The sequence below is a fragment of the Rattus norvegicus genome, chromosome 3, assembly GCF_036323735.1.
Source record: "Rattus norvegicus strain BN/NHsdMcwi chromosome 3, GRCr8, whole genome shotgun sequence".
Taxonomy (NCBI): Eukaryota; Metazoa; Chordata; class Mammalia; order Rodentia; family Muridae; genus Rattus; species Rattus norvegicus.
In genome coordinates, this window is record NC_086021.1 from 32,478,635 (window position 1) to 32,502,696 (window position 24,062).

Sequence of the window (24,062 nt, forward strand, 5' to 3'; positions counted from 1 at the left end):
TGGCACACAGCTTTGATCCCAGCACTCAGGAAGCAGAGGCAGGCGAGCCTCTGAGAGCTCCAGGCCAGCCAGGACTCTTAGTCAGCCGAAGGATTAGCTTAGCTTTGGTTGAAGCCTTTGCTTTAAATGTGTATTGTATTTATCTTGAGCTGAAGGCCACAGCTAGCTTGGTCCCATCAGAACCCCACAAGGCAGGACATGTCTCTTCAGTGGGGCTCCTTAGAACTGGGTTCTAGCTTCCCCATCTCCTGGCTCTAAAAGAAGGGCGGGCCATTCGCCACAGCTCTGCCTAGGTGGCTCTTGGCAGGCTTGCAATGGGCTCCTCCTGACTTACCAGCAGTTGATGCAGGGTTCCTATAGGAAGGCCCGCCCTCCTTGTCGCATCCCAGGCCTGTGCCTGTTTCCAGGGGAACTGCAGCTATTTAATTGGCGTGATAAAAATGGCAATTCTACTGTGTTTTGTTTGGGAAAAGATCATTACCTAGAGTTAGCGGCATTTTCTCCCACACAGCCTCTATTTCCTAAACATGTCTGCCTGGTAAGGTCCCTTGAGGTCTCATAGAATCCAAACAGAGGTGGGAGGTCTGACAGAGATTTGAGACCCTCACTTGAGCAATCACCTCCAAAACCAGCTAACAGAGCTCAAGGACGCCATGGCAGCCCACAGCAGCCCAAACGGGTGGTTACAGCGATTTTGAGAGCATTCCGAGAGTCCCAGGTCCCAGGGGGCAACCTTCATCAGAGCCTAGTCGCAAACCCCTCATTTTGTTAAAATCGGGAATTAATATTCTCACCGCTAAATGCACACGAAAGAGCCGACAATGGGCTTGCTCTCTCCCCTTTTGTTTAAAACTTGCAAAGAGCTGTGTAGTTGAAAGACCACACAAAGCCCCCGTCTGAGGAGGTAAGAGGATGCTGGGCCTTGTTTGGAGCTTGTGCTGGCTGCGCACTGCCTTCCTGCCGAGGGGAGACCCTGGGGGACCTCTGCCCGCTACCAGCAGCCTTGCAGTGTGCTGTGTTTGTACTCGCTGAAGACGGCGCAGGCCTCTCTAAATAATTTACCAGATGATTAATAGACTCACAGGGGCATAATTAGTGGAGGAGAGACAGCGGGCACAGTAACCGGCACACGCTTGGGGGAACAGCCAGCCTTTATTTTTCTACAGAAATTTTCTAGGGTGCTGGGCGTTTGAAGCTAAGTTGGGAAGAGCTCAGCGCCTCTTCGCTTTTGAAGTGGAAATAGGACAGTTTGAATCCGTCGAGTTTAATTTTTCACAAGCTTTAGGGGCCCCGCAGAGTAACTTCCTTTTTATTATTGAAAAAAAACCCCACATTTTTCTTTCATTTTCTGTGCATGCACACCCACCCACCCCTGTGCTCATGCACACTCGTGCACGTGCACACACACACACACAGACACACAGGCACACAGTCCAAGCACTGGATCCTAAACGCATTAATTCACTTTCCTATTCAACACGGGCTGTCCTAAAGCTGCCTCCCCTAGGTATGTCGACCCATGTCCCTCAGGGTGCCCCCCTCAGCCAGAGCCCGCTGAAGGGTGGCCTGACAGTGGATTAATGGATGCCCCCTGTAATGTATGCATTCACCAGGATCCCTCACCTCTGCCTGACAATGCGTTTGAAGTAGCTCCCTTTTTCAAATCAAACTTTTGACTTTTCCACTGGGACTGCTACAAAGACTTCCTTATGGAAACTAGGTAGCACACTTCCTTTCAGCCCAGTAGAGCACAGTGGCCAGGCTAGCCAAACAGGCCCCTGGTATGGAAGTGCTGTTTGCATTTTGAGGGTCCAAGGGCCTGTTAATGAGGTTGGGTCTCTAAAGGGGTCCGTACGTGTGTGTCCCCACCCCACCCACTCCACCCCGTACTGTCAACAGGTTTGTGCCTCTTGGAAGCTCAGTCGCCCATTTGTGGTTACTTGACTTTCCTTGCAAAGTGCACATTGTCTTTCTATGAGATTAAAATGACATCCAATGTCACCAATGTCACCTTGACACCACAAGCCAAGAGATTTTCTGTTATGTGACTAGTCCTGTGGGGGAAACTGAGATAGCTGGAGATTCTCCATTCCTGAGTGCAAGCAGGAACAAGATGCCAGGCAGCTCGGCCATCCCTGCTGCTTGGCACCCATCCCAGATTTCCCGCAGACTCCAAGCCTGCTTGCTGTGTAGCAGGTATCCAGTGGATAACGACACAAACCCAGGCGTTTCTATGCAGTCCACGGAGATCCCAGAAGTGCAAAGTGTCCACCTCCTCTGCTCTGACCAGAGTTTCTGGAAGCATTTCCTCTCTGGGGGGCCAAAGAGACCTCAGAGAGAAATGGAACTGCGAGGCGCTCAGCTGTGAAATTGTCCTCGACAGGTTTTCCCTAGAAGCCCAGCCTGCTTCTCCAGGCAGGAGGTCCCGGTATACCATCTGGGCAGCCCTTGGCATGGCTGGTACTTTGATCAAGCCCCTCTCAGGCCTTCCCAAAGGCAGGGGTGGCTGAGAGCCCCTTCTCCTCTGGGACTGTCCCCAACTGAGGGAAGCAAGGCTGCTTCGTTCTCGAGTGGGACCCGTGGGACCCGTGGGACCCACTAAAGCCTGAGCTGCAGGGAGGAAGCTACCTCCCCACCATTGCCTCTTGTGGCCTCTGTACCTACAAACCCAGCTCAGGGGTACAAGAGGACATCTGAGGGCTCAGCTTCCAGTCAGTTCTGGGGAGGCTGGCTCAGTTCTGTTGGACTCAGCCTGCAACTCCACGCCTGTTTATATCACCCTGAGTGACATTATGGCAGTAAGGGGGCAGTGGGCAACAGAAATCAGAGTGCAGAGGGACCTGGCCAGGCTGGGGCTGAGGGGCATAGGGTCTGAGAACAGAGGGGTCTCAGCCTTGTGCAGGGATCCAGGCACTGGTACTGAGGAGGGAGTCCTTCATCCTCCTTACTCTCACCCTGACCTTGATTTTTTCTTTTCTTTTCTTTTTTTCGGAGCTGGGGACCGAACCCAGGGCCTTGCGCTTGCTAGGCAAGCGCTCTACCACTGAGCCAAATCCCCAACCCCCTGACCTTGATTTTTGGCTTCTGACTCCTCCCAGCCTGTTGAGCAGGACTAGGATACTGGGAGGTGAAAAGAACACCCCCAGTCCCCACCTAAGCGTTTACCTATGTCTGCTTGTGCATTGCTCTCAGAGGATGGGTTAGTAGGCTAGTCCTCAGTGCTCAGCTCCAGCGTCAGCATGCTCACGAGGACAGATCAGCTGATATCTGTGAACAAGAGAGCAGACAGGTGACAGATGACACAGCCCCTGCGCTGTGGACAGAACCTGACCCCCTGACCCTGGCACCCAGATGTTGCCCTCTGCCCTCTGCTACCTCTTTCTCAATGAGAAAGAACAGAAAGGTGACCACACACTACCACAGGATGCAAGGCACAGTGTGTGCACAGGGCCCATTCACTACCCTGCCATGTAGTGACAGGGGTCATCGCTATTGTAGTGGTGACATACATGAACACACATGCATTTAATGTGTGCATCGCATGTGTGTTTTAAGTACCTGCACCTCTGGAGGACAGAGGTCAACGTTGAGTGTCTTCCTCACTCTCTACCTGATTTTTTGAGGCAGGGTCTCTCACTGAACCTGACGCTTGACAGTTAGGCTAGACTGGCTTGCCAGTGAGCTTCAGGGATTCATCATGTCTGCGCCTCCACGGAGCTGTGTTTACAGATGTGTGCCGTTACCCCCACTGTGTTTACAGATGTGTGCCTTTACCCCCACTGTGTTTACAGATGTGCACCGTTACCCCCACTGTGTTTACAGATGTGCACCGTTACCCTGACTGTGTTACAGATGTGCACTGTTACCCCCACTGTGTTTATAGATGTGCACTGTTACTCCACTTTTATGTGGATGCTGGGAATGCAGCTTAGGTCCTCATGCTTGCACAGCAAGCACCTTACCCACCAAGCCATCTGACTACCCCTCGTGGATGCATTTTGGATATCTTGTTCTATTCCTGTGAAAGCCACCTGCTTGGATGCCTGGTCTCTATAGTAACCCTGTGATAAGCTGGCCCACAGTGGCCTAAGATAGGAGCTCGTTTATCACCATCTGATTTGGCATGAGGATTTGGAATAGGGCCCCCGTAGAGGACTGGCCTCCACTCTGTCCTAACTTGGGGTTAGCTGACATGTGAATTCCTGAAGACTGCTGGCTGGTCCTCAGAGCCTTGCATCGGGGGGTTCTCCCCCAGAGCCTCTTCCATATATCTCTGCTGGGGCTAGCATGACCAACCCAGATCCCTCAGCTGTATGCTTTGTGCTTTGGGTGGTAAGTGTGGGGCATGCGGGGCTGGCCATGCATCTCTCCCTGTAGTCCCTGTGTGGCTGGCTCTGTTTCTCACACATGTACTAACTTCAGGTCCTTCAGCCTTCTGAAGCCGTGGTTAGCTTCCCCTAGCACCGTATGGACATGGGCACAATGCAGGCTTCCTGGTTTTACTCTTGTAGAGTTCTAAAGGCTTGACAGAACTTAGAGCTTGACTGGGCCACCAAGTATTCAGACTGGCTGTACGTCTCCCAGCTCTGCCACCTGTTATCTGTGCAGCTGCAGCCAGGTGGCTTCTTCCTCTTACGCTTCGGTTCTGGGACACTGCTGTCACCATGCACATAGGATCATTATCACAATGATGAAGTGATTTACTACTTGGCTTAAAGTGAACATACGTGTTCAGACAAGAGCTTGGCTCAGGGAAGGAACTGGAGCACACTTCTGGTTACAGACACCCACAGCGGCCTTCTTCTCTATCCAGACCACAGGACTCCTTCACCATAGCTATCGGTCTTTATCACCAGGGTAACAATATCCAAGATGCCAGGAGGATGTAAGAGGAATAAGCTGTTTCCAAGCTACATGCTTGTGGTGCAAGGGATTGACTTCCGGGACTTTAGCACATCACACTTTCGTTCAGTTTACACACGCACACACGCACACACGCACACACTGGTTGACCTGGTCTTACTTTCTCAGATTCTCTCAGGGCCCATTAAAAATGTAAAGTGGGGGCTGGAGAGGTTGCTCAGTGGTGCATGGTTAAGAGCACTGACTGCTCTTTCCAAGGTCCTGAGTTCAATTCCCTGCAACCACATGGTGGCTCACAACCATCTGTAATGGGATCTGATACCCTCTTCTGGTGTGTCTGAAATTAGTTACAGTGTACTTACATACATAAAATAAATCTTTAAAAGAGAGACAGAGACAGAGGGGGTGGTAAGGTGGGGGTAAGACCAGCCGCCAAGGTGTAGCGCACTGTGTGGCTGGCTGAGTATGTTCTCACATCATATGCTGTCTATATGAAGTTATAGAAGACAGAGACGAACTGAGATGTCCCAGCTATGGGTGTGTTGGCACCAGCACCATGTCGTGTCATCTAAGTAGGCATCACAGAGCAGGAAGTGGCCAGGCTTTGAGAAGTGAGGACCAAAGTAGACTCCAGAATCCACAGAGCTCAAGGCTAACATACGGTTCTGGCTAGGAAAGCATTGACCTTCCCGGGAGCCATTGTTTTCCAAGCAGATGGGTTCATGGTTAGGGAACATGGATGTGGGAATAGAGGCCTCTCACAGGAGAAATTGTGCCATTCGATGGAAGACAGAGAGCTGAAGATTTTTGTGGTAAATAAGCCAGACCCAGAAAGAGATATATGGACTCCTCCTCCTCATATGTGGACTCATTTTTGAAAGTAGAATCGGTCAGACTGTTTGGGAAGAGGGAGGGGCCGGCAGAAGGTAAACAGATGTGTGTGGCTAAACCACTGTGCACTGATGAAGGCATAATAAACCCACAGTTTTGTAAAATTGGTTTGCACTAATTGTTTTCAAAAAGAAAAAGGCTTCAGAATCTAATGAAACCTTAGAAGACATTTGGTCTAACCTTGCACTTGGGGTCCAAGGTCTGGCAGGACGGGATGGTCTGGGGAATGTGAGTTTGGTTTACTAAAGAGCCGGAGAGACCTAAAGGCTTTTGTTCATGTGCAACTGCAGGATGCAGCAGGCAGAGCAACCCAGGTTTCTCCTTACCTCCCTTGCAGTTTAGGAAACCGCTAGCTGTAGGCTCACTCAGGTGCAGTACCCACAATTGGACATTAGGTGGCAGTGCGTAATAAACAAACAACGTCTTTTCCAGGAACACTGGGCACCAGGTCCAGTTATTTCAGGCCCACCTTCGGGCTCACATGCCAGTCTTGATTCTGGTGACATTATAGGGAGGATTTACAGGTCATCAGTGCCACAGGCAGCACCATCAGGAAAATGGCTCCTGGAAATGGCTGCTTTTCTTTCGTTTACTTATACAAGAGTTAGAGATTCCCAAGACCTAGGCTAAGCCTTGGAAGGCATCTAGCACTTTCCCTCTCTGGAGCATTGGGGTATATGGAATGAAAGTCAAACCTAAAACAGCCCTCTTCTCTCCAAGATCCTTGTTGCTGTTGTTGTTATGGTAGTTAGCTCTCCCTTCTTGGTGACTCAGGAGGGACAGAGTGGAGACCCAGGGAGTAGAGTACAGGGGGAAGGAGCCCTATTCTGGATGGCCTACCTTCAGGCTCACATGCCAGTCTTGATTCTGGTGACATTATGGGGAGGACACTGGCATCTATAGTGTTCCAAGAAGAGCTAAGGGAGGAAAGAAATTACAGGAGCAGCTTGAAGGAAATATGAGGGGTGTGTGAGCACAGGAGTGGGTGCGGGGGAGGGGTGTGTGAGCACAGGAGTGGGTGCGGGGGGAGGGGTGTGTGAGCACAGGAGTGGGTGCGGGGGAGGGGTGTGTGAGCACAGGAGTGGGTGCGGGGGGAGGGGTGTGTGAGCACAGGAGTGGGGAGGGGTGTATGGAGGGACACACTGGTTGGAGAGGGAGTTGTAAGGGAGTGTGGAAGGAAGGTGCGACTAGATATTTGATGTAAGTCCGTTAAAGCTCTTTCAGAGGTCGAGGAGGATCAAAAGACTCAGACTTTGGTGGCTTCCTGGTTGGATGGACTGCAGGGGCACTGTGGTCTGCTAACACCCTGGATATTGTCCGTGGCTTGCACCTCCTCTTGAATAGGCTAAAGTTGACATGTCAGACCCATAGCCAGAGAGGAACCAATGTCCTGGTCCATACCACGAGTGGTCACCTCAGGAAGCTTTGTTGTCCAATCTGGGGCCTGAAATTGATGCTTGCAGGAAGCCGTATGTAGGCAGAGAGTTTAACCACAAGCCCCTAATGCAAGACCAGAGGCTGGCCAGAGCTCCTGGGTCTTGGTAGGTGCCCTTCTGGGCCTGGAAGCACCCCAGTAAACTCATGTCAAGCACACCCAGCCCCAGAAACAGTGAACTGAGATTTTAATGGCCCTGGAAAGAAAAGGAAAACAAAAAAACCAACCAACAAACCCAACTAACCAACGCCGAATGGAATGATGTCATGGAGTAATAGACCACTCTTGTCTTGCACTCAGCTAACCTCGGTTGACAGGACGTTCTGGGAAACTAGCCCTTGGCAGTGGCTGGTATGAAGGGTAATATGTTAACTGTCAAGCCTAGAAATCAAGCCTGAGGCATCTGACTTAATGGTGAACGACTTTAGACGGAGAAAAATCTCTGGGAGAGGAGGATGAAGGATAAATGTGGCTGGTATCAAGGGAATTTTAAACTTGCAGCAGAGCAACTCCGTGGAATCTGGTCTGAGGAGCTCATGCCGCTGAACCGACTGGTCAGAGCGTGCAGGCTTGGGCCAGCATGCCAGTCCCTGCAGGAAGCAGGCGCTTGTGAAGCAGAGACACACAGAAGTACCTACAAGCCTCCTACAGACTCTTGGGCCACATCTGGGGGTTTTCAAGGTTTACCCTCCACACCCAGACCGTACCCCTCTGCTGGCTGTATGGAGGGTGGGGCAGTGGCCCAGAGGCAATGTCCTGAGGGTCTGCCTCTTGTCCTCTGCCAGCAGTCTTTCTGACTCCCTTCACCTCAGTCCACATAAGACAGCACAGTCAGGGCCCCAGAAGAGATCCCTCACAATACACTAAGAGTTGAAAAGAAAAGATGGCCACTCGCCTGGGCTCTGTAGCCCCTTGGAGACTCTGTGGATTTTGATGCTCCCCATTGAACAAGGATGGTGGACCTTGCCAGGATAACCCAAGTTGGGCAAGTCTGGGCAAGCCCCCATCATGCCAGCCTCCTGACATAACTTCCCAGGCTGCTAAAACAAGAAGACAGGAGTTCCTCCTCATGTGGGAGCCACCTGATGGACCTAAGGACAGCATTCTGGGAGTCTGTCCCATGGAACAAGTCACAGCGGCCAGTGCAAGCTCCTGCAGACAGAAGTTCCTCTTCTAAAGAAATAACACATGGGACTAGGAACATGGCTTATTACATGTGTAATGTTTGCCTAGCATACGTGAAGCATACATGAGGCCGTGGATCCAATCCCCCGCACCACATAAGCCAGGAATGATGATTTAATCCTGGCACTTAGGAGGTAGAGGCAGGGAGACGGAAGACAAGAAGCTCATGGATGTTTATTAGTTACGTAGCGAGATCCTGAGTCGGAAGGAATGGAGGGAGGGCGGGAATTCTTTGGGGACAGTGTCCAGTGTTCTGAGCCCATGCAAACAGTACAAGCAGTGAAGAAAGAAATCCTGTCCCAAAGTAGAAGGCCAGGCTCCCGTGGACTCACGTGAATGTGCACACACACTGAGCCCCCTTGATTGTGGATGTGCTGTGACCAGCAAATTCAAGTTCCTGCCTTGACTCCCCTGGTATAATGGACAGCGACCTGGAATTGTGACCTAAAAACACAAATCAAACCAAACCAAGCAACCAACTAAAACAAACAAACAAATCAAACCTTTATCCTTTAAGTGGGTTCCTGTCAAGCCCTGAGAGAACTCACTGCAGGGCAAGCTGCCACCCTATCAACCACCCTGGACAGCCAAGGGCTTTGTTTCTTTGTTTGAGACAGGGTCTCCCTACATATGACAGCCTTGAACTCCCAGAGATCCACCTGCCTCTGCCTCCCAAGTGCAGGGAATAAAGGTATGCACCACCGTACTGGCTGGAAAGCCCCTCATCGAAGGAGATGTACGTCCCTTGGAGTACAGTCTGTGGGGTTTTCAAGACAGGGCAGCACCCAGCAAATGGTGGTGTGCAGCAAAGTGCCTCTCACTCACTGTCAGCCTGTGGGGCCTCGCAAAGCATCAGAAAATGCTCTAGGGCCACTTGCTGGACCCACAGAGTTTTGGTGAGAGAGGAACCTTGCAGAAGCTTCTAGAGAAACATCCAGGCATCCCCCCGCTTGGGGCCCACATCCACGGCAAACAGTGGTAATATTTACCGAGCATTTCTGGGGAAATGAGTGCAAAGCGCGGGCGATGCCGTGCAAATTGCCAGGACGCAGAACATTAGCAACATGGAACATTTAATGAGTCTAGGACGAGGGTATGAGTTTCAGGAAAAGGTCACTCGCAGCAATGTAAACAGGCTTCTCATATCTCCTTGTGCTGGGAACTTGTTTCAGACTCCGGGTTTAAGCAGAGCGGTGATTCTGGAGAGAGAGATTGGGTTTGCACAGAGAAGGGGAGGCTCTTGGTGAGACCAGAGGGGTTGCTGGTGAATTCTAATCCACTGAGGCCAATGGGATGGAACCTTGATGTTATTGGAAGGAAATTAAAACACCAGACCTAGAGTGCTTCCATGAGAAGCATTTGACGTGTCCCAATCCTGTGTCCCTGCACCCAATTTCATATGCTGACTGATATGGAGGTGGGAGGAGATAAGGCACGAAGGGATGATTACGTCGTGGGATTGAGCCCTCCTTCCAGGGACCAGTAGCTAAAATTACATGCCATGCCACGGAAGCTTGACAGGCTGAACTCAACCCCTAGGACCCGCACAAAGGTATATAAGAGATATGACTCCATATAATTCTGTCTGACCTCCACTTGCATCCCTTGAGAATGAGACCTGGGCACTGGCTGGAAAGCTGTCAGCTGCTGACAGCACAGAGTCCAGCCTCAGTTCCCAACCCCCACACTTGGCTCACAGCCTTCTGTAACTCGGGACTCCCTCTTCTGGCCTCTGAGGGCACCAGGCATGCATGTGGTGCACCAAAGACATTGCAGACAAAACGCCCAGACACACCAAATGAATTATAGGTAAATAATAAACAAGAGATCCCCAGTAACAACCCACCCAGGAGACCACACCCACCACACGTCAGATTCTCAAAGGCATACTCTGAGTGGTCTTTCTTCTGAACAACTCTCTTTGTCTTGATCCTCAGACTTAAGCTTGTGCTAAAACACCTCTGTCAATATCCACAGAAGGTCCATTATTCAAGAAGGAGCAGGGAACTTATCAGCTAGAAAGTGCCCTCCTCAGACAGCACTCTGCCCTAAGCTTGGCCTCTTAGTCTCCAGATCTAAGAGCCCAATCCTCCCCCTGCTATGTTTCTCAGTTCCTGAGATCTTGGTTTAGTTGTCACAACAGACCAAGATGGTGTCTTGCTAAGGTCTGAAAGGTGAACTCGTGCTGCTGGACCACAGAGCTTCCAGGTAGTCCCCAAGAGGGCTCTGCAGAGACCTACCCTGGAGTAGCCATGTGTGGCCTGGGAGGTCAGAAAGCTACAGGATGCTCTGTCATCTGTTTTCCTCTGCAGTTCCAGACAGTATCATCACCAGAGTTCTGACTGAGCGTCTGAAGCAACAAGATTGCATCCAGAAAGGGTGGGTGCTGCACGGCTTCCCAAGAGACCTGGACCAGGCCCGGCTGCTGAACTCTATGGGCTACAGTCCCAACAGGTGAGCTGCCTTCTCTGAGCCCCAGCCTCTCCTGAGGCCCTGGCAGTCACTTCCCACGGAGGTTCTGGTGGTGGGTGCCAGTTGTTTCTGGTGCACTGTAGCAGGCTGTGTCATCCCATCCCATGCCTCCCACTCCCTTTGCCCTGTGAACTCTGACAGGCTAAGGTTCAAATCCTGCTTGGCTTGCCCTCTTGCTTCTGGGTTGTGGGTTCGAATTTTATTTAATGTGTGCCCTGGCCCCATCCACATGCATGACCTGGTCTTTGTGAGTTCATCTGGAATGGTTAAAGAGTCAGTGAAATCTAACCAAAATTGGTTTAAAATGTAAAATGAAACGTTTATAGTTAACACTTATACATAGGTAATTTCAGTTTGCTACTGATAAATTATTTCTCCACCAGTGAAATGACTAAAGACAGAGACTAGGGAGGTCACCATTGAAAAAGAGGGTGAGGGAAGGGAGAGAGAGAGGGAGGAGACCAAAAGGTCTTGATTACTCAGGGAAGAGCCTATGGGGAAAGGGCAGCCCAGCTCCTGGGCTGGAAAGTTCAAGGTTGGGGGCGGGGTGTGCCAGGTAGGGACTGAGGGATGCTGGGAGAACCTGGAGGCCAGGTCTGCTTTGATATGTAAAATATGCACCCCAGTCTCTTCCCAGGGTCTGAAACCAAACAGCTACAAACACTACATTTGTGATTTAACTCTGGTTTAGAATATATGTCTATGTAACTTGAGTTCAATTGTTAAAAATAGATCTGCTAGGAAAGCAAGGTTTAAACGGCAACCATGTGACTTGCCTCCATCTTGTCTAATGACCTCACCAAGCATGACCTCATGGAAGCAACGGCATGCCTGGCAGCCATCTTTACTGAGGTTAACCGGTGCATGCCATGTGACTTCACCATCTTAAGATGACCATGGGGCATAAAGCAACAACTGTAAAACTTCCCCCCAGTCCCTTAGGTTATCACCGCATCTCTTTTTAGACTAAGGAAACAACAACTAGTCCCTAGAATATTTTGGATGGGTATGGACTTCTCCGATGATAAAAATTTAAGATTACAAAGGTCTACTCAGATTAACAAAAGCTGGCCGAGAGATTTATACCTAACTTCCTATGTTTTTGCTAACTGTTCAACACCAGATGGATGAAATAAATAAGTTAAGGGAAGACAGGACTGTTCCTAGGTATGGTGGAGGGAAAAGTTTATTGTAGATGTATGCCAGCCATACCCTGTAACAGGGAGGGACTGAGGGATGCTGGGAGAGCCTGGTGGCCAGGCCCACTGTGATGTGTTCAATAGGCACCTCGACCACTTGTCCTGGGTTCGAGACTTAACAACGCTCGACTTTCTTAGGTCCACCTCCGTGCTTTCTGATCCCCATGTCTATTTCCCAATACCATCACACCACTGAGCCATGTGCACGTGTGCGTGTGTGCTTGCATGCCTGTTGCATGCTTTGTGGGTTCAGGGGAACACACTCAGGTGTGCTTACTGTCTCACCGGCCTTAGCTGAATTAGTTTTGTGACATACTTCAACACCATGTATCGCATGGCCCTCTCTTACTGCTCTTTATATACGGGGGATGGGGGGAGGATGGATTTATCTTACATGGACAGAGGGAGGGCTGCCATGGGAATTGCCTTGGCTTATCAACTGCTCTGCAGGACCCTAGACTGCTGGAGACAGGGCCAGCGCTCTCCTGGGGCACACACTTGGAAACCTGAGCCCATTTCTAGATGCGATGTTGTCTGTTCTTGTTGCTGTGGAGATAACTGGATGAGTTGTCTTGTTGCCGTGGAGATATCTGGATGAGTTGTCTTGTTGCCGTGGAGATAACTGGATGAGTTGTCTTGTTGCCATGGAGATATCTGGATGAGTTGTTTTCATGCATTTTAACTTTTTACTTTTTTTTTTTTTTGGTTTTAAAAGAACAGAGAAGACATTGTTTCTTGCTTTTTAATATGTTCTCTAGCTCCTTTCTAGAACTTTCTAAGTGTCTGCACCTGTCACTCTCCAGGTTTCCAGGTGAAGGTGATGGACCCTTCACCTCTCTTCCTTTCCAGTCTTGATGTTTGTTGCCCCTGTAGAGCAAGTGGAGCCAAGTCACCAAATGGAATAATTGGTATAGTTGAGCAGATTAGAAAAGACCCTGGTAAATCTCATAATTGAGAACAGGAGGCATTTAAATAAGGTCCCGACCAGGTTTCTGTTATGGAGCACATGACCATAACGGCCCACTAAAAGGACCATGACAACTGGTCATGTAGCATAGAGCCCAGAGTCCTCCATGCTAATGAAGTATCTCGATGGGCTGTCTGAGGGTTTAGCCAATGAGCTTCCCTTCCTGGGCATCCTTCCCTGCAAAGGTATTCAATCCCTGGTCCACCCTGAGTAAGTCCTATGCATCCTCATCTGCCATGAATAAGCTGTTTGGACAAGGAAGGACTGTCTCCTTCATCAAGGACTTCCACAGGGGAGGGTCCTCACCATACAGAGCCGCTCCCGAGTCTCCTGTAGGAGGCCTCCTGCCTCTACATGCGCTGCCTCATTTGTCCTTGTCTCCACAGCTCCCTCCTCACTGTCCTGTCACTCACTGTCCTGTCACGTGCATTCCCAATCCACTTACGCATGGACATGAGCATGGACTCTGAGTCTTGGTGAGAATGTGGTTTTTATCCTTCACAAGTTCATCCATTTTCCTGACAATTTCGTAATCTCATTTCCTTTTATTGGCTGTGTCTGTGTTCTGCATTCTTACTGCACACACGACAGCTGACGGACAGCTCTCTGGTCTCATTGCCATTGTGAATACAGCGAGCTAGACAGGGATGGCCACGCATCTCTGTGGTTGGATACACACAGAGGGTGTGGTGGGTATGTACCTAGTACTGGTGTGTCTGGGTCATGTGGGAGATGTATTTGTGATTTTTTTTGAGAAACCTCTGTGCTGGTTTCCATAATGGCTTCCCTATGTTACAGTCCCTCCAGGAGTGAATAAGTGTTCCTTTCTTCCTACATGGAGTTAAAATTTTCTACACAGGCTGGGCATGGTGGTAGACATCTTTATTCCCTGCACACAGGAGGCAGAATCAGTTACATAATCTGTGAGTTTGAAGCTAGCCTGGTCTACATAGTGAGTTCCAGGCCCAGGCCAACTAAGGCAATATAGTGAGACCATGTCTCAAAAAAAACCTAACAGACAATGACAGGATAGAAAAATATGCCAGCTGTACGATAGACAGGACTTCACACACACACACACACACACACACACACACACACACACACACCCCACATCTAAAAGTTAAATTAAGGAAACAGCAGGGTTATCCTGAACTACACAGATGAGTCCAAAATTATCCAATGAGCCCTCAAATTCATGAGGATAGAAGTCACAGAGAGGCCGGACAAGGGAAGGACCTGGCACATCACTGCTGGCTGGAAGACTGGGGGCCCCTAACAGTTCTAGAAGGAAAATAATTCTACAGCCATCAGTGAGCACCAGGGGAGAGCCACCACCCCAGACCCATACAGATCCTGCCTACAGAGGCTACCTTAGTATTTCCAAGCAATTGAGGTTGTTAGGGTAGCAACGGAACTGACACACCTCAGGGCACACGTGTGAAGTCAGTGACACTGGTCCTCTCCTTCAGCCATGTAGATCCCAGGGATCCGACTTGGGCCATCAGACCAGCACCTTTATCTGAGCCATCTCACTCTCTCTAACATGTATGTTACAATGTCATGTCATTATACGGTCTAGGCAGGGTGTGTTCAGATCTGTACCCTCCTCGTTCTTACTGATGTTCAAAAACTTGCCCATGGTCAGCCCCTTAAGGACCAAGTGGTTGCCAACTTCTCCCTAATATGGCATTTCTTTCCCTGTTGGTTCGCTTTTAGGGTTGGGGTCAATCCCCCTCCATCTTTAAGCCACCACCTCAGGTCTGTTATTTAAGTCAGGGTCACTATCCCTGGTCGGCCTCAAACTCATCGTCTCCCGGGTTTCAGAGCTCACTGCCAGAGCTGGCACGTGGCCTTTCTGCCTGCTTTTATTGTTTCCTGTGGTTCTGCCCGTGTGGTCTGGTGCTGTGTTTGTTACTGTGTGAGGCGCTTCTCGGAGGCTGTGAATGACACACCTGGGGGAAGCACCTTAAGAGAGGTTGGGTTTCCTTTTTCTCACTGTTTTGGGGTCAGGATGTGGTCACTGAGCACCATGGGCCTGGGCAGGACATGACGGGGGTGGGAACATGTGTGGGGAGTGTCTTTACTGCCTGTGGCCTGGGGACGGAGTATAATTTCAAGAGGCACAACCTAAGTGACCTTTCCCTGACTAGGCCCCACCTCCTAGAGTTTGCAGAACTTCCCAAAACAGTGCCCCCAATTGGGGGAATCAAGTGGCCAACACAGGATCCTGCAAAGACAACTCCAGTTCAAACCACAACAGAACACACAGGCAAACAGAGTCTACTTCCAGGCTTCTGTATGTGTGATGCAGGGCCTCGTGGGTCCTGGGCTGCCCTTGAACTCCCCATATAGCTAGAATTTTTTATCCTCCGGTCTCTACCCTCTGAAGTGCTGAGATTGCATATGTACAACCTGCATGTATAAAGCCCTGGTTTGTGTGGTGCTGGAGATTAAACCAAGGCTTTCTACATGTTAGACAACCACACCTCTAGCCCGCCAGTCTTAATAGCTGTGTGGAACCAGCCTGCTCTGCTCTGGCCTAAGTGCTGCAAGTAGTTAACTGGGAAAGAGCTGACTTAACTGGAGGACTCAGCTCTTTGCTTGTTCTTTCTTTCTTTCTTTCTTTCTTTCTTTCTTTCTTTCTTTCTTTCTTTCCTTTTTGTTTTCCTCAGAGCTAATTGTTTTACTCAGAGCTTTAAGTCAGATGCCCCAGCAGGTGAGGCTCAACCCCTGTCCTCTGCTTTCTTCACTGTGATTGACTCAGAACCAAACAAGACTTTGGGAGGAGAGTGTTTTGCTTACACATCCAGATCATGGTTGACCGTCCATGATTGAGGAGAGTAAAGGCAGGAACTTAAACAGGACCATGGAGGAGAGCTGCTCACTGTCTTACTCAGCCTGCCTTCTAACAGAACCCAGGATGACCTGCTTAGGGGATGCACCACCCACAGTGAGCAGAGCCTGTCTGCATCACTCGACAATCAAGGAAATGTCACATAGACACAGGCACTGAAAATCTGAGGGAGACATATCCTCAGTGTAGGTTCCCTTCTCCCACGTGACGTGGGAGATAAGTAGCTTGTGTCCTGTTGACAAACAGTAACCAGTCCAGCTTTCCTCCATGGATTCAGTAAGACACAGGAATAATGGTAGGAGACAGAGAAAGGAGGAGAAATAACAGTAGAATGGGGCGGTCCAGCCACTTTGTGTTTACCTCAGGTTGCCGACAGGAGCTTTAATGGCAGGGTTTTAATAGAGGAGGAACAGGAGCACAGGAGTTAAGCAGCCTTGGCGAAGGTGTGCTTCCGCCAGCACTGTGCCAGCTCAGGCCCCACAGTGATAAGGTAAATCCAGCCTGTGTTCCTTGGGATGATCCGCCCTGGGTGCAGCCTCTTGCAGTTGTTCTCCTCGTGGGGCCTGGTCAGCCCCGTGAAGCTTTGCTGCCCCTGCAATCCAAGGGTAACTGGAGCTTTAGGACAGTGGCTGGAGACCTGTAGATGCTGGGGGGACCTGTGGCAGGATACTGTAAAAACTGACAGCAGACTGCTTTAGTTACTAGTGTCTCAGCCTCTTGTGCCTTGAAGGAGATGAGATGGATGAGGTAGATCAACGCTCCTTGTGACTAACACTTACACAGAGCCAAGCTGCAGACTGGCCCTAGCAAAGACAGACATAGAGCAAGGGCAGAAGGGCCAGTTCTCATTCGTGTCCCCGTCACCTCTGGGCAAGTGAGCAGCTCAATGGCCTCAATTTCCCACTGGCCAGTTTCCTTTGCACATGTTTGTTCTTTCACGAGGGTCAGTCCCTCAGGGAAGCTCACAGAGTCTGCAGAGGGATCTGTCCCTTCCTGTTTTCTCTGGGTGACTCCCATTGTGGTCCTGTGTGGACTGGCTTCACTCTTGTGGCTGTCTGGAGCCTTCCTTTGCTAGCACTAAGGGAAGTCTCTTTGTCTTTCTTCTGAATTGGAGTTGCCTCCTGAACACACTTCTCCCCCTCCTCCCCTCCCCCATTCATGGACAACAGTTCCCTCTACCCCTCTACTCCTGATACTAGATACCCTTCCTCTTCCAAAAATGGACACTGGCCTTTACCTTGTGCTCCACTTTGAGGGTAGGGAGGCAGAGACCAATGCATCCTGGGATACTTGTGTGTCAGTCCGTTACATAAACTGTTGTCTTGATCTTCTTTGGTTCTAGATTTATGACAATTTCCAATTCCCATTTTTACCTCACAAAGTCCTTCTCTGTGAGTCAGATTCAGCCATGGTCACCAGCTGTTTATTCCAGCCACCTCCCTGTTTATTAATTCTGATCCATCTTTCATTTCAATGGATTATACGGAGCCATCTTCAGTAGGGCTTGTAAACACCCAGATGTGCATCCTTAAGCATGCCTTTGTACACCCTTCCTGTCAGCATCGTCTGGCAGGATTCTCCTCACGAACACCCTGCACATCCAGCAGGATCCTGAATCATTTCTGCCTGTGACACCATGTGGGGCCAAGGCCCTGAGGACGTTAGGATACCATTCTACCCCCTCCCTTCTCTCCATCATCCACCTCTCTCTCTCTCTCTCTCTCTCTCTCTCTCTCTCTCTCTCTCTCTCTCTCTCGTTTTCTTTTGCTCCTTTCTTGCCCCCTCAGTTCACAAGTGCTAGGAACACACCCCTCGAGGGTGTGAATGGATTCCTCCCTGGCCTTTGCTTAGTCTTCTCCCCGCCTGGAGTCTCTTCTCAGGCTGGACTTTGCCTCTTCCTGCCTCTGTCCTTTTCCGATCTATTCCCCCCCACCCCCACCCCCACCCCCACCCCACCCCCTGCTGGGCTTGCTCCCTTTCATGGCCACTTCCTCCGTTCCAAAAGCTTCTGGTTTCCCGTGGGGCTTTTCTCTGAACCGTGTTGGGTCCTCGTCCTTTTGAGAACTTCGCCCTCTTTGACTTACTTCCCTGGAGCCTGTCCTCTCCAAATGACTCTGAGCATGTTGATAAGGCTTCATCTAAAATGCCCTTATGTTTTGAGGAGCGACTTTTCGTCTAAAGCATATTTCTTGTCTTTTTAAATTAACTTTATCACTTTCCTTCCCTTTCTGAGAAGCTCCTACGTCCAAGGTATTTCATAAATCATCTGTCTTTGAAGAGGCCTGTGCATGTCTCACAGCGGAGGGTGCTGGTGTGTTAGGTCTGACAGACTCGGTCATAAGTTACTACAAGTTTGTCTTCTCCAAACTGCACAGATTCCATTGGGCCGCCTTCTTCTGAGGCTGGGGGAGGAGCAGCCACGGTCTCTGGCTCATATCTCACCTTCATCCCGGCCAGCACCTAGACCCGTAGATCCAAGGAACTATGAAGATGGGGCTCATCCCAGGAGCCAAGGGTGATGGGCACACCGAGGTCCCTAATGTGCTTCATTGCATATCCTTTTGTCCTCTGTGGACTCTGGGGATTAGGCGGTAGACATATTGCCACTCCACCTGGGGTCACATGACTGGCTTAGGAAAAATGGGGCAACAATAAAAGGCTTTTGAACACACAACAAAACAGGAATCTGTAATGAAACACATTTCGAACCCAAGGTGTCTCTGACAGCGCTTGCCTGTGCTGCAAGGTGAAAATTCACGGAACTTGGTTCTGAACGCACACGTGCACAAATTTGCTTTGTATATGCCATTATGCCACACAATGCCAAGAACGAGGCTGAAAACATCCACAGCTCAGGGGTGTTATAAACTGCAGGGGTTTTGTGGCACCAACAGGTTTCTGCTCTATGGAAACAATGGCTTAATTACAGAAAACCACGCTCCCTACTATTGTTCTTCGTCAAGTGAGTAGCAGATTAGTCTGTTTGTGTTAGAACATTTGGTTTTAAAACTTGCTGCTTGTTTTGCTGACTTGGATTTCAATTTTAAATTGTTAAGTCAGGGCTGGTGGTGTGGCTCAGCGGATACGGTGCTCACCTGCAAAGCACCAGGTGCTAGGTTCGATCCCCACAGCGGTATAAAAACTGGGTATGGTGAAACACATGCGTTATCCCAGTACTGGGAAGTAGAGGCAGGAAGGTCAGAAGTTCAAGGTCATCCTTAGCTAGATAGAGTGGTATTGGCCACCCTGGACCCCCTAAGAGCCTGTCTTTAGGGAAAAAAATATCATTCAATGAGGCTGGAGAGAAGGCTCTAGAACTCTGCTGCTCTTGCAAAGTTCATGGGCTCAGTTCCCAGCATCTACACCAGGCGGGTCACAACCTTATAACATCACACAGAGCTTGGCTGGCAGTGCTGGTGTCCTGCTTTTATCCCACTACTCAAGATCCAGAGGCAGGCAGATCTCTGAGTTTGAGGCCAGCCAGGTCTCTAGGACAGTCAGGGCTACATAGAGAAACCCTGTCCAGAAAAAAAATAAACAAATAAAGTCACTCAAAATATGTTGGCTTGAGGTCAGGACTCCCAAGTGGTTGGTCTCACTCTGCCCAGTGACTGTCATCAAGCAAACAAATGTTGGAGAGGGTGTGGCAAAGAGGAGCCTTAGTCGCCATTGGTGGAAGTGTGGACTGGCACTGTGGAAGTTTATTATGAAGCTAAGAATAGAGTTACTTTGTGACCTAGCTATATTACTCCTGAGTCCCAGAATATTCCATATCCTGCCACAGAGACACTCACTCATCCTTGTTCATTGAAGCTCTATTAAAAACAGCTGGAGGTTAGAACTAGGCTAGATGTCAGTCTACTGAAGCATACATAACGTGAACTTAGATCTGGATTAGGCAGAGTCCTCTCGAGTAACAGAACTTCCAGAATAAATCTCTTTGTATACATAGAAAGGGGATTCATTAGAATGACTTACAGACTAATGAGTCCAGCTAATCCAACAATGGCTGGCTGTGAACAGATAGTTCGAGAATCCAATAGAATTATTGGTCTGTGAGGCTGGGTGTCTCAGATGGTCTTCAGTTTACCCCTGAATCCTGAAGAAGTAGGACTGGCCAGCAGGGCAAGGGAGAGTAGGCAAAGAGCAAAAGCTTCCTTCTTCCGTGTCCCAGAGGAAGTGGCCCAGATTAGAAGTGGGTTTTCCCAGCCCAAAGGTCTGGATTAAAGGTCTGTCTTCCTACCATGTAGATCCGGATTAGCCGTAGGCCTTCCCACTGCAAATTAATCAAAAATCACTCCCAGGTGCACTCTTCATTTTGGGTTTTAGTTAATTCCAGATGTCGTCGAGCGGACGACCAAGGGCAGCCACCACAAGTGCTGTACACTGTGGAATTTTATTCAGCTTTGAAGAAAAGTGAAATTATACAATTTACAGAAAAGGGGATGGAAGTGGAAATACAGTTTTTAAATATTTTATTCTTAATTATTTGCCTGGTGGGTATACAAATCTGAGAGCAGGTGCTCACAGAGAACAGATCCCCCAGGCCCTGGGGTCGCAGGTTGCTAGCTGCCAGCTGTGGGTACTGCGAACTGAACTCGGGTTCATTAGAAGAGCCTTAGCTGCTGGATCTCTCTGTCCTTCAGAAACTGCATGCTCAGATGAGGTAATCCAGGCTCAGAGAGGCAAAGCGCACTGAGTACTCTCCTCCTCTGCTCACCGCAGCTCCCGTTTTTATAAATATTCATCTACGTGGCAGTGGCAGACGCGTGTGGCAGGGCACTTGGGAGAGCATAAGAAGGTGGAAAGGGAGTGTGGGTAACGGAAGACCTGTGAGGGACCGAGGGCTCCCGTGGGAACCAGAGGCAGGGAGGTTGAGGGGTGCGGAGGGTCAGCCAAAATCTAGCAGGTATTAAAAATGCCACAGGGAAACCTGCTACTTTGCCTTCTGAAATTAAAAAAAAAAAAAAAAGAAAGAAAAGAAAAGAAAAGAAACAAAAGTGTCGCTTTCCTGGGGAGGAAAAGGGATTTCTAACAACCTCCAAAATACACTTTTGCCATTTTGTTGATGTGAGGTGGCATTCTCAGCGCTGACTATTATAAAACCAAATATCCATCTACTGTGGGTCCTATAGTATATAATATTCTGCCAAGATTGAATTCACTTGTATGCAAATTTATTTCCCTGTTTGATTAGTAAATATGCTTTTACTAAAGAATTGTTTTAAAATCAATTCCTTTATGGTTTAGTATCAATACGTGTTTGGTTTACATGTCTACTTTATCATGCACCAATATACAGAGGGCCGCGGGGTTGCATGAACATTTCTCAGGAAAAGGGATCATGAGTGACAAAGCTTTAGAAGTCTTGGTGTGAGCCTCCAGGTGGCCAGCAGTGCCGGACCAAGCATGGTCAAAGCCCCTGGGACTAAGTCAGGCCTTAGGGGCAGCGGCAGCTCATTCTATCCCAAGGGTGGGTAGAGTCTGGGGCAGGGTGTGTGGCTGTGAAATATTCCTTTAAGGGAGTGTACACAGATACCACCAACAGCTCAGGAAGAGAACCAAGTGTTGGCGGTCAACTCAGGGCGCTCGGCCGGCACAGAAGGACTGGCAAGGAGAGGGTGCCCTGGCTCTGGAGCACACAGGAAGAATAGCCAAGAAGCAATTTGATTTCAGGCAGGCTGGCAAGTGGACATCTCCATCACCATGGAGTTTTTAAAAAACCACTTTCTAAGGACTTTGTAAATAATTCTCATCTATTTTATTTGATCCTAGGACATAAGACAGGCAGAAAGTGTACCAAGATGGCTGTCCACAGTACAGTCCACTCCCGTGCCCTGGTACACCTTTCTCTCTGCTTCCCGAGTACTGTGCGCTCTCCCTCCTCCCCCTCCTTCCTCCCCCTTTCTCTTCCCACAGCATCTTCCCTTGACAGCGTCTCACCTTTGAATATTTTGGTGATTAACTCAGAAAGGGATTTCAACCATGAGCCATTTCCTCCCCAGACCCCCAGATTCATCCAGGGAAGAGAGAAATGTCCTCACATAAGTCCGACTGGCGTGAGGACAAACACCAGCACTGTAACTCTGGTCTGGGTGTGATGCCAGCCATAAAACACTCCGCTCTGGTGCTGCTGGCTTGACACTAGGAGGAAATCCTGGCAGAATTATAGCCATGAAGCCAGTCCAGGGATACAATACAGAAACCTATAACTCAGATACAGAAACCATCTCCGAAGGCCCACCAGCCGCCCACCCTCCTCTTTTTTTTTCCAGGAGGATTCAATGAAATTAGAATAAAATAAATTTACATATATATCAATTTTATTATTAAAATATATTCACACTAGTAAATAGAGTTATTGGAGAAGGGCAAGCTTGTCTGCATGCCAGACTCAAAAATAGACCTCTTTGGCTTATCAGAAAACAAAGTTATTGTCTCCTCCCCAAATATAAATCTCCTCTTTGAGCCAATAAGTGCAGTGTGTTCAAATGTAATGCTTTGTCAGGCTCCTACCTCATAAACCCACAGCCCATAATAGTAAATTACATTCCGCCGAGCAGTATCAATCTCTCCGCTCTACCACCGCACGGTGAGGGAAGCCCAGCAATTGATGTGTCGAGAGGAAGGAGAAAAAGTTATTTGAGAACAAATAAAATGGGCTATAAAGTTTGTTAAAACGTAATAATAATGGGGGAGAGACAAAGAGAGCCGCTTCCAAGGCCGTGCACAGAAGCCTGCCCTCGCCTTGCTGTGAAATAATTCATTTCTTGCTGCAAGTCTGTGGCCATGTGTTTTCTTTAAGACCCATGTTCACTATGCAGGGGGTGGGCCTAGGCTCTGAAGGAGACCTGGAAGTTTGTGGCATCTCAGACAGCTGGGTATCTGAAGCCATACTTTTCCTTGAGACCTCAGCCCACCCTGCCCCCATGGTCTCAGTCAGAATCGTGGATCCTGGAAAGGGAGCTGAAGGAGAGGACCTTGGCCGATCTGCCCTGTAGCAGACTGCTAACGAGGGCATTGTGGCAGCTGTCCTCTCCAGTGTCTCTCTATCCCATAGGATTAACTTTATGACCATCAAGAACACTAGAATGTTCCCCATCTGTGACTTAGACTGTGCCGAACTGGAAACTGCATCTAGGCTCCTCTGAGGAATGGTGGGGTCTGGATTCATAGATTTTATGTTTTCTAAGTTGTATGTGTGTCTTGCGTCCAGAGGTTGGCTTGTCTCTACCAAGACAAAGGGCTCTTCCCTTGTGGCTGTCAGCACCCTGTTGGTGCTGGTTGCTGGTATTTTCTGCTAGACTGACACTTTGCATAGCTGTTGCCTCCAAGGATGTAAAGACCAACCCGTATGGAGAGAGGCCAGCAAACCAACCCTGTGTGCATGGGGCTAGGCTACACCTCAAGGGCAGTCTGTCTGAGAGAGCCAGCCCTTCCATGTAGCCAAGCTTTCTTTCCAGTTTCCTTTACCATGGTGGTACAGGTCTTAATCCCAGCACTGAGAGGTGGAGACAGTTGGGTCGCTATGAGTTCAAGGTCTACATAGTAAGACCCTGTCTCAGTAAAATTCTAAAATGTATTTTACGTGTATGGGCTTTTGCCTGCATGCATGTATGTGTACTACATGTGTGCCTGGTGCCTGCAGAGGCCAGAAGAGGACATTGGATCTTCTGGAACTGGAGTTACAGACAGTTGGCACCTAGATTGTTGTGTAGGTGCTGGAAATTGAGCCCAGGTCCTCTGGGAGAGCAGCTCGTGTTCCTAACCGCTGATTTTAATTATATTATACTGGCTAACTAAGGCCGTTTTCATGGAGTATGCCATATGAGTTGGCCTATGCCCCTTTCTCACCCGTCCCAGCTCCTGCCCATCCCCTTCCTTCCCCTGACAGGGCCCTCCCACTTTCATATCATCCACATGAAAGTGACTTTGTGCATAGAGAGGGAGCGTCTTGACCCCACAAGTGAAAGCAAGTGGGTGAGTGACATTCATCCTTCTCCTCCTCCTCTTTCTTTTCCTCCTCCTCTTTTCCCTCCACCGCTATCACCACGACCACCACCACCACCACCATCATCATCATCATCATGGTTTTTTAAGATAGGGTTTCTCTGTGGCCCTGGCTGTCCTAGAACTCACTCTGTAAAGTAGGCTGGTTTCCATCTGAGAGGTCTGCCTGCCTCTGCCTCCCTT

At 49.3% G+C, this 24,062-nt stretch overlaps 1 protein-coding gene across 7 annotated transcripts in view; it reads left to right on the forward strand.

Moving 5' to 3' along the window:
* Positions 1-24,062, forward strand: part of Ak8 (adenylate kinase 8) — a 115,541-nt gene that overhangs the window by 51,743 nt on the left and 39,736 nt on the right. For 6 of the 7 annotated variants that reach the window (XM_017591827.3, XM_017591826.3, XM_006233794.5 and 3 more), the window contains one exon: positions 10,687-10,828. In XM_017591827.3, coding sequence (XP_017447316.1) covers positions 10,687-10,828 — 142 coding nt within the window. Of the gene's footprint in view, positions 1-10,686; positions 10,829-18,244; positions 18,549-24,062 lie in introns of those variants that run through there. The other variant, XM_039105222.2, reaches the window with a different exon arrangement.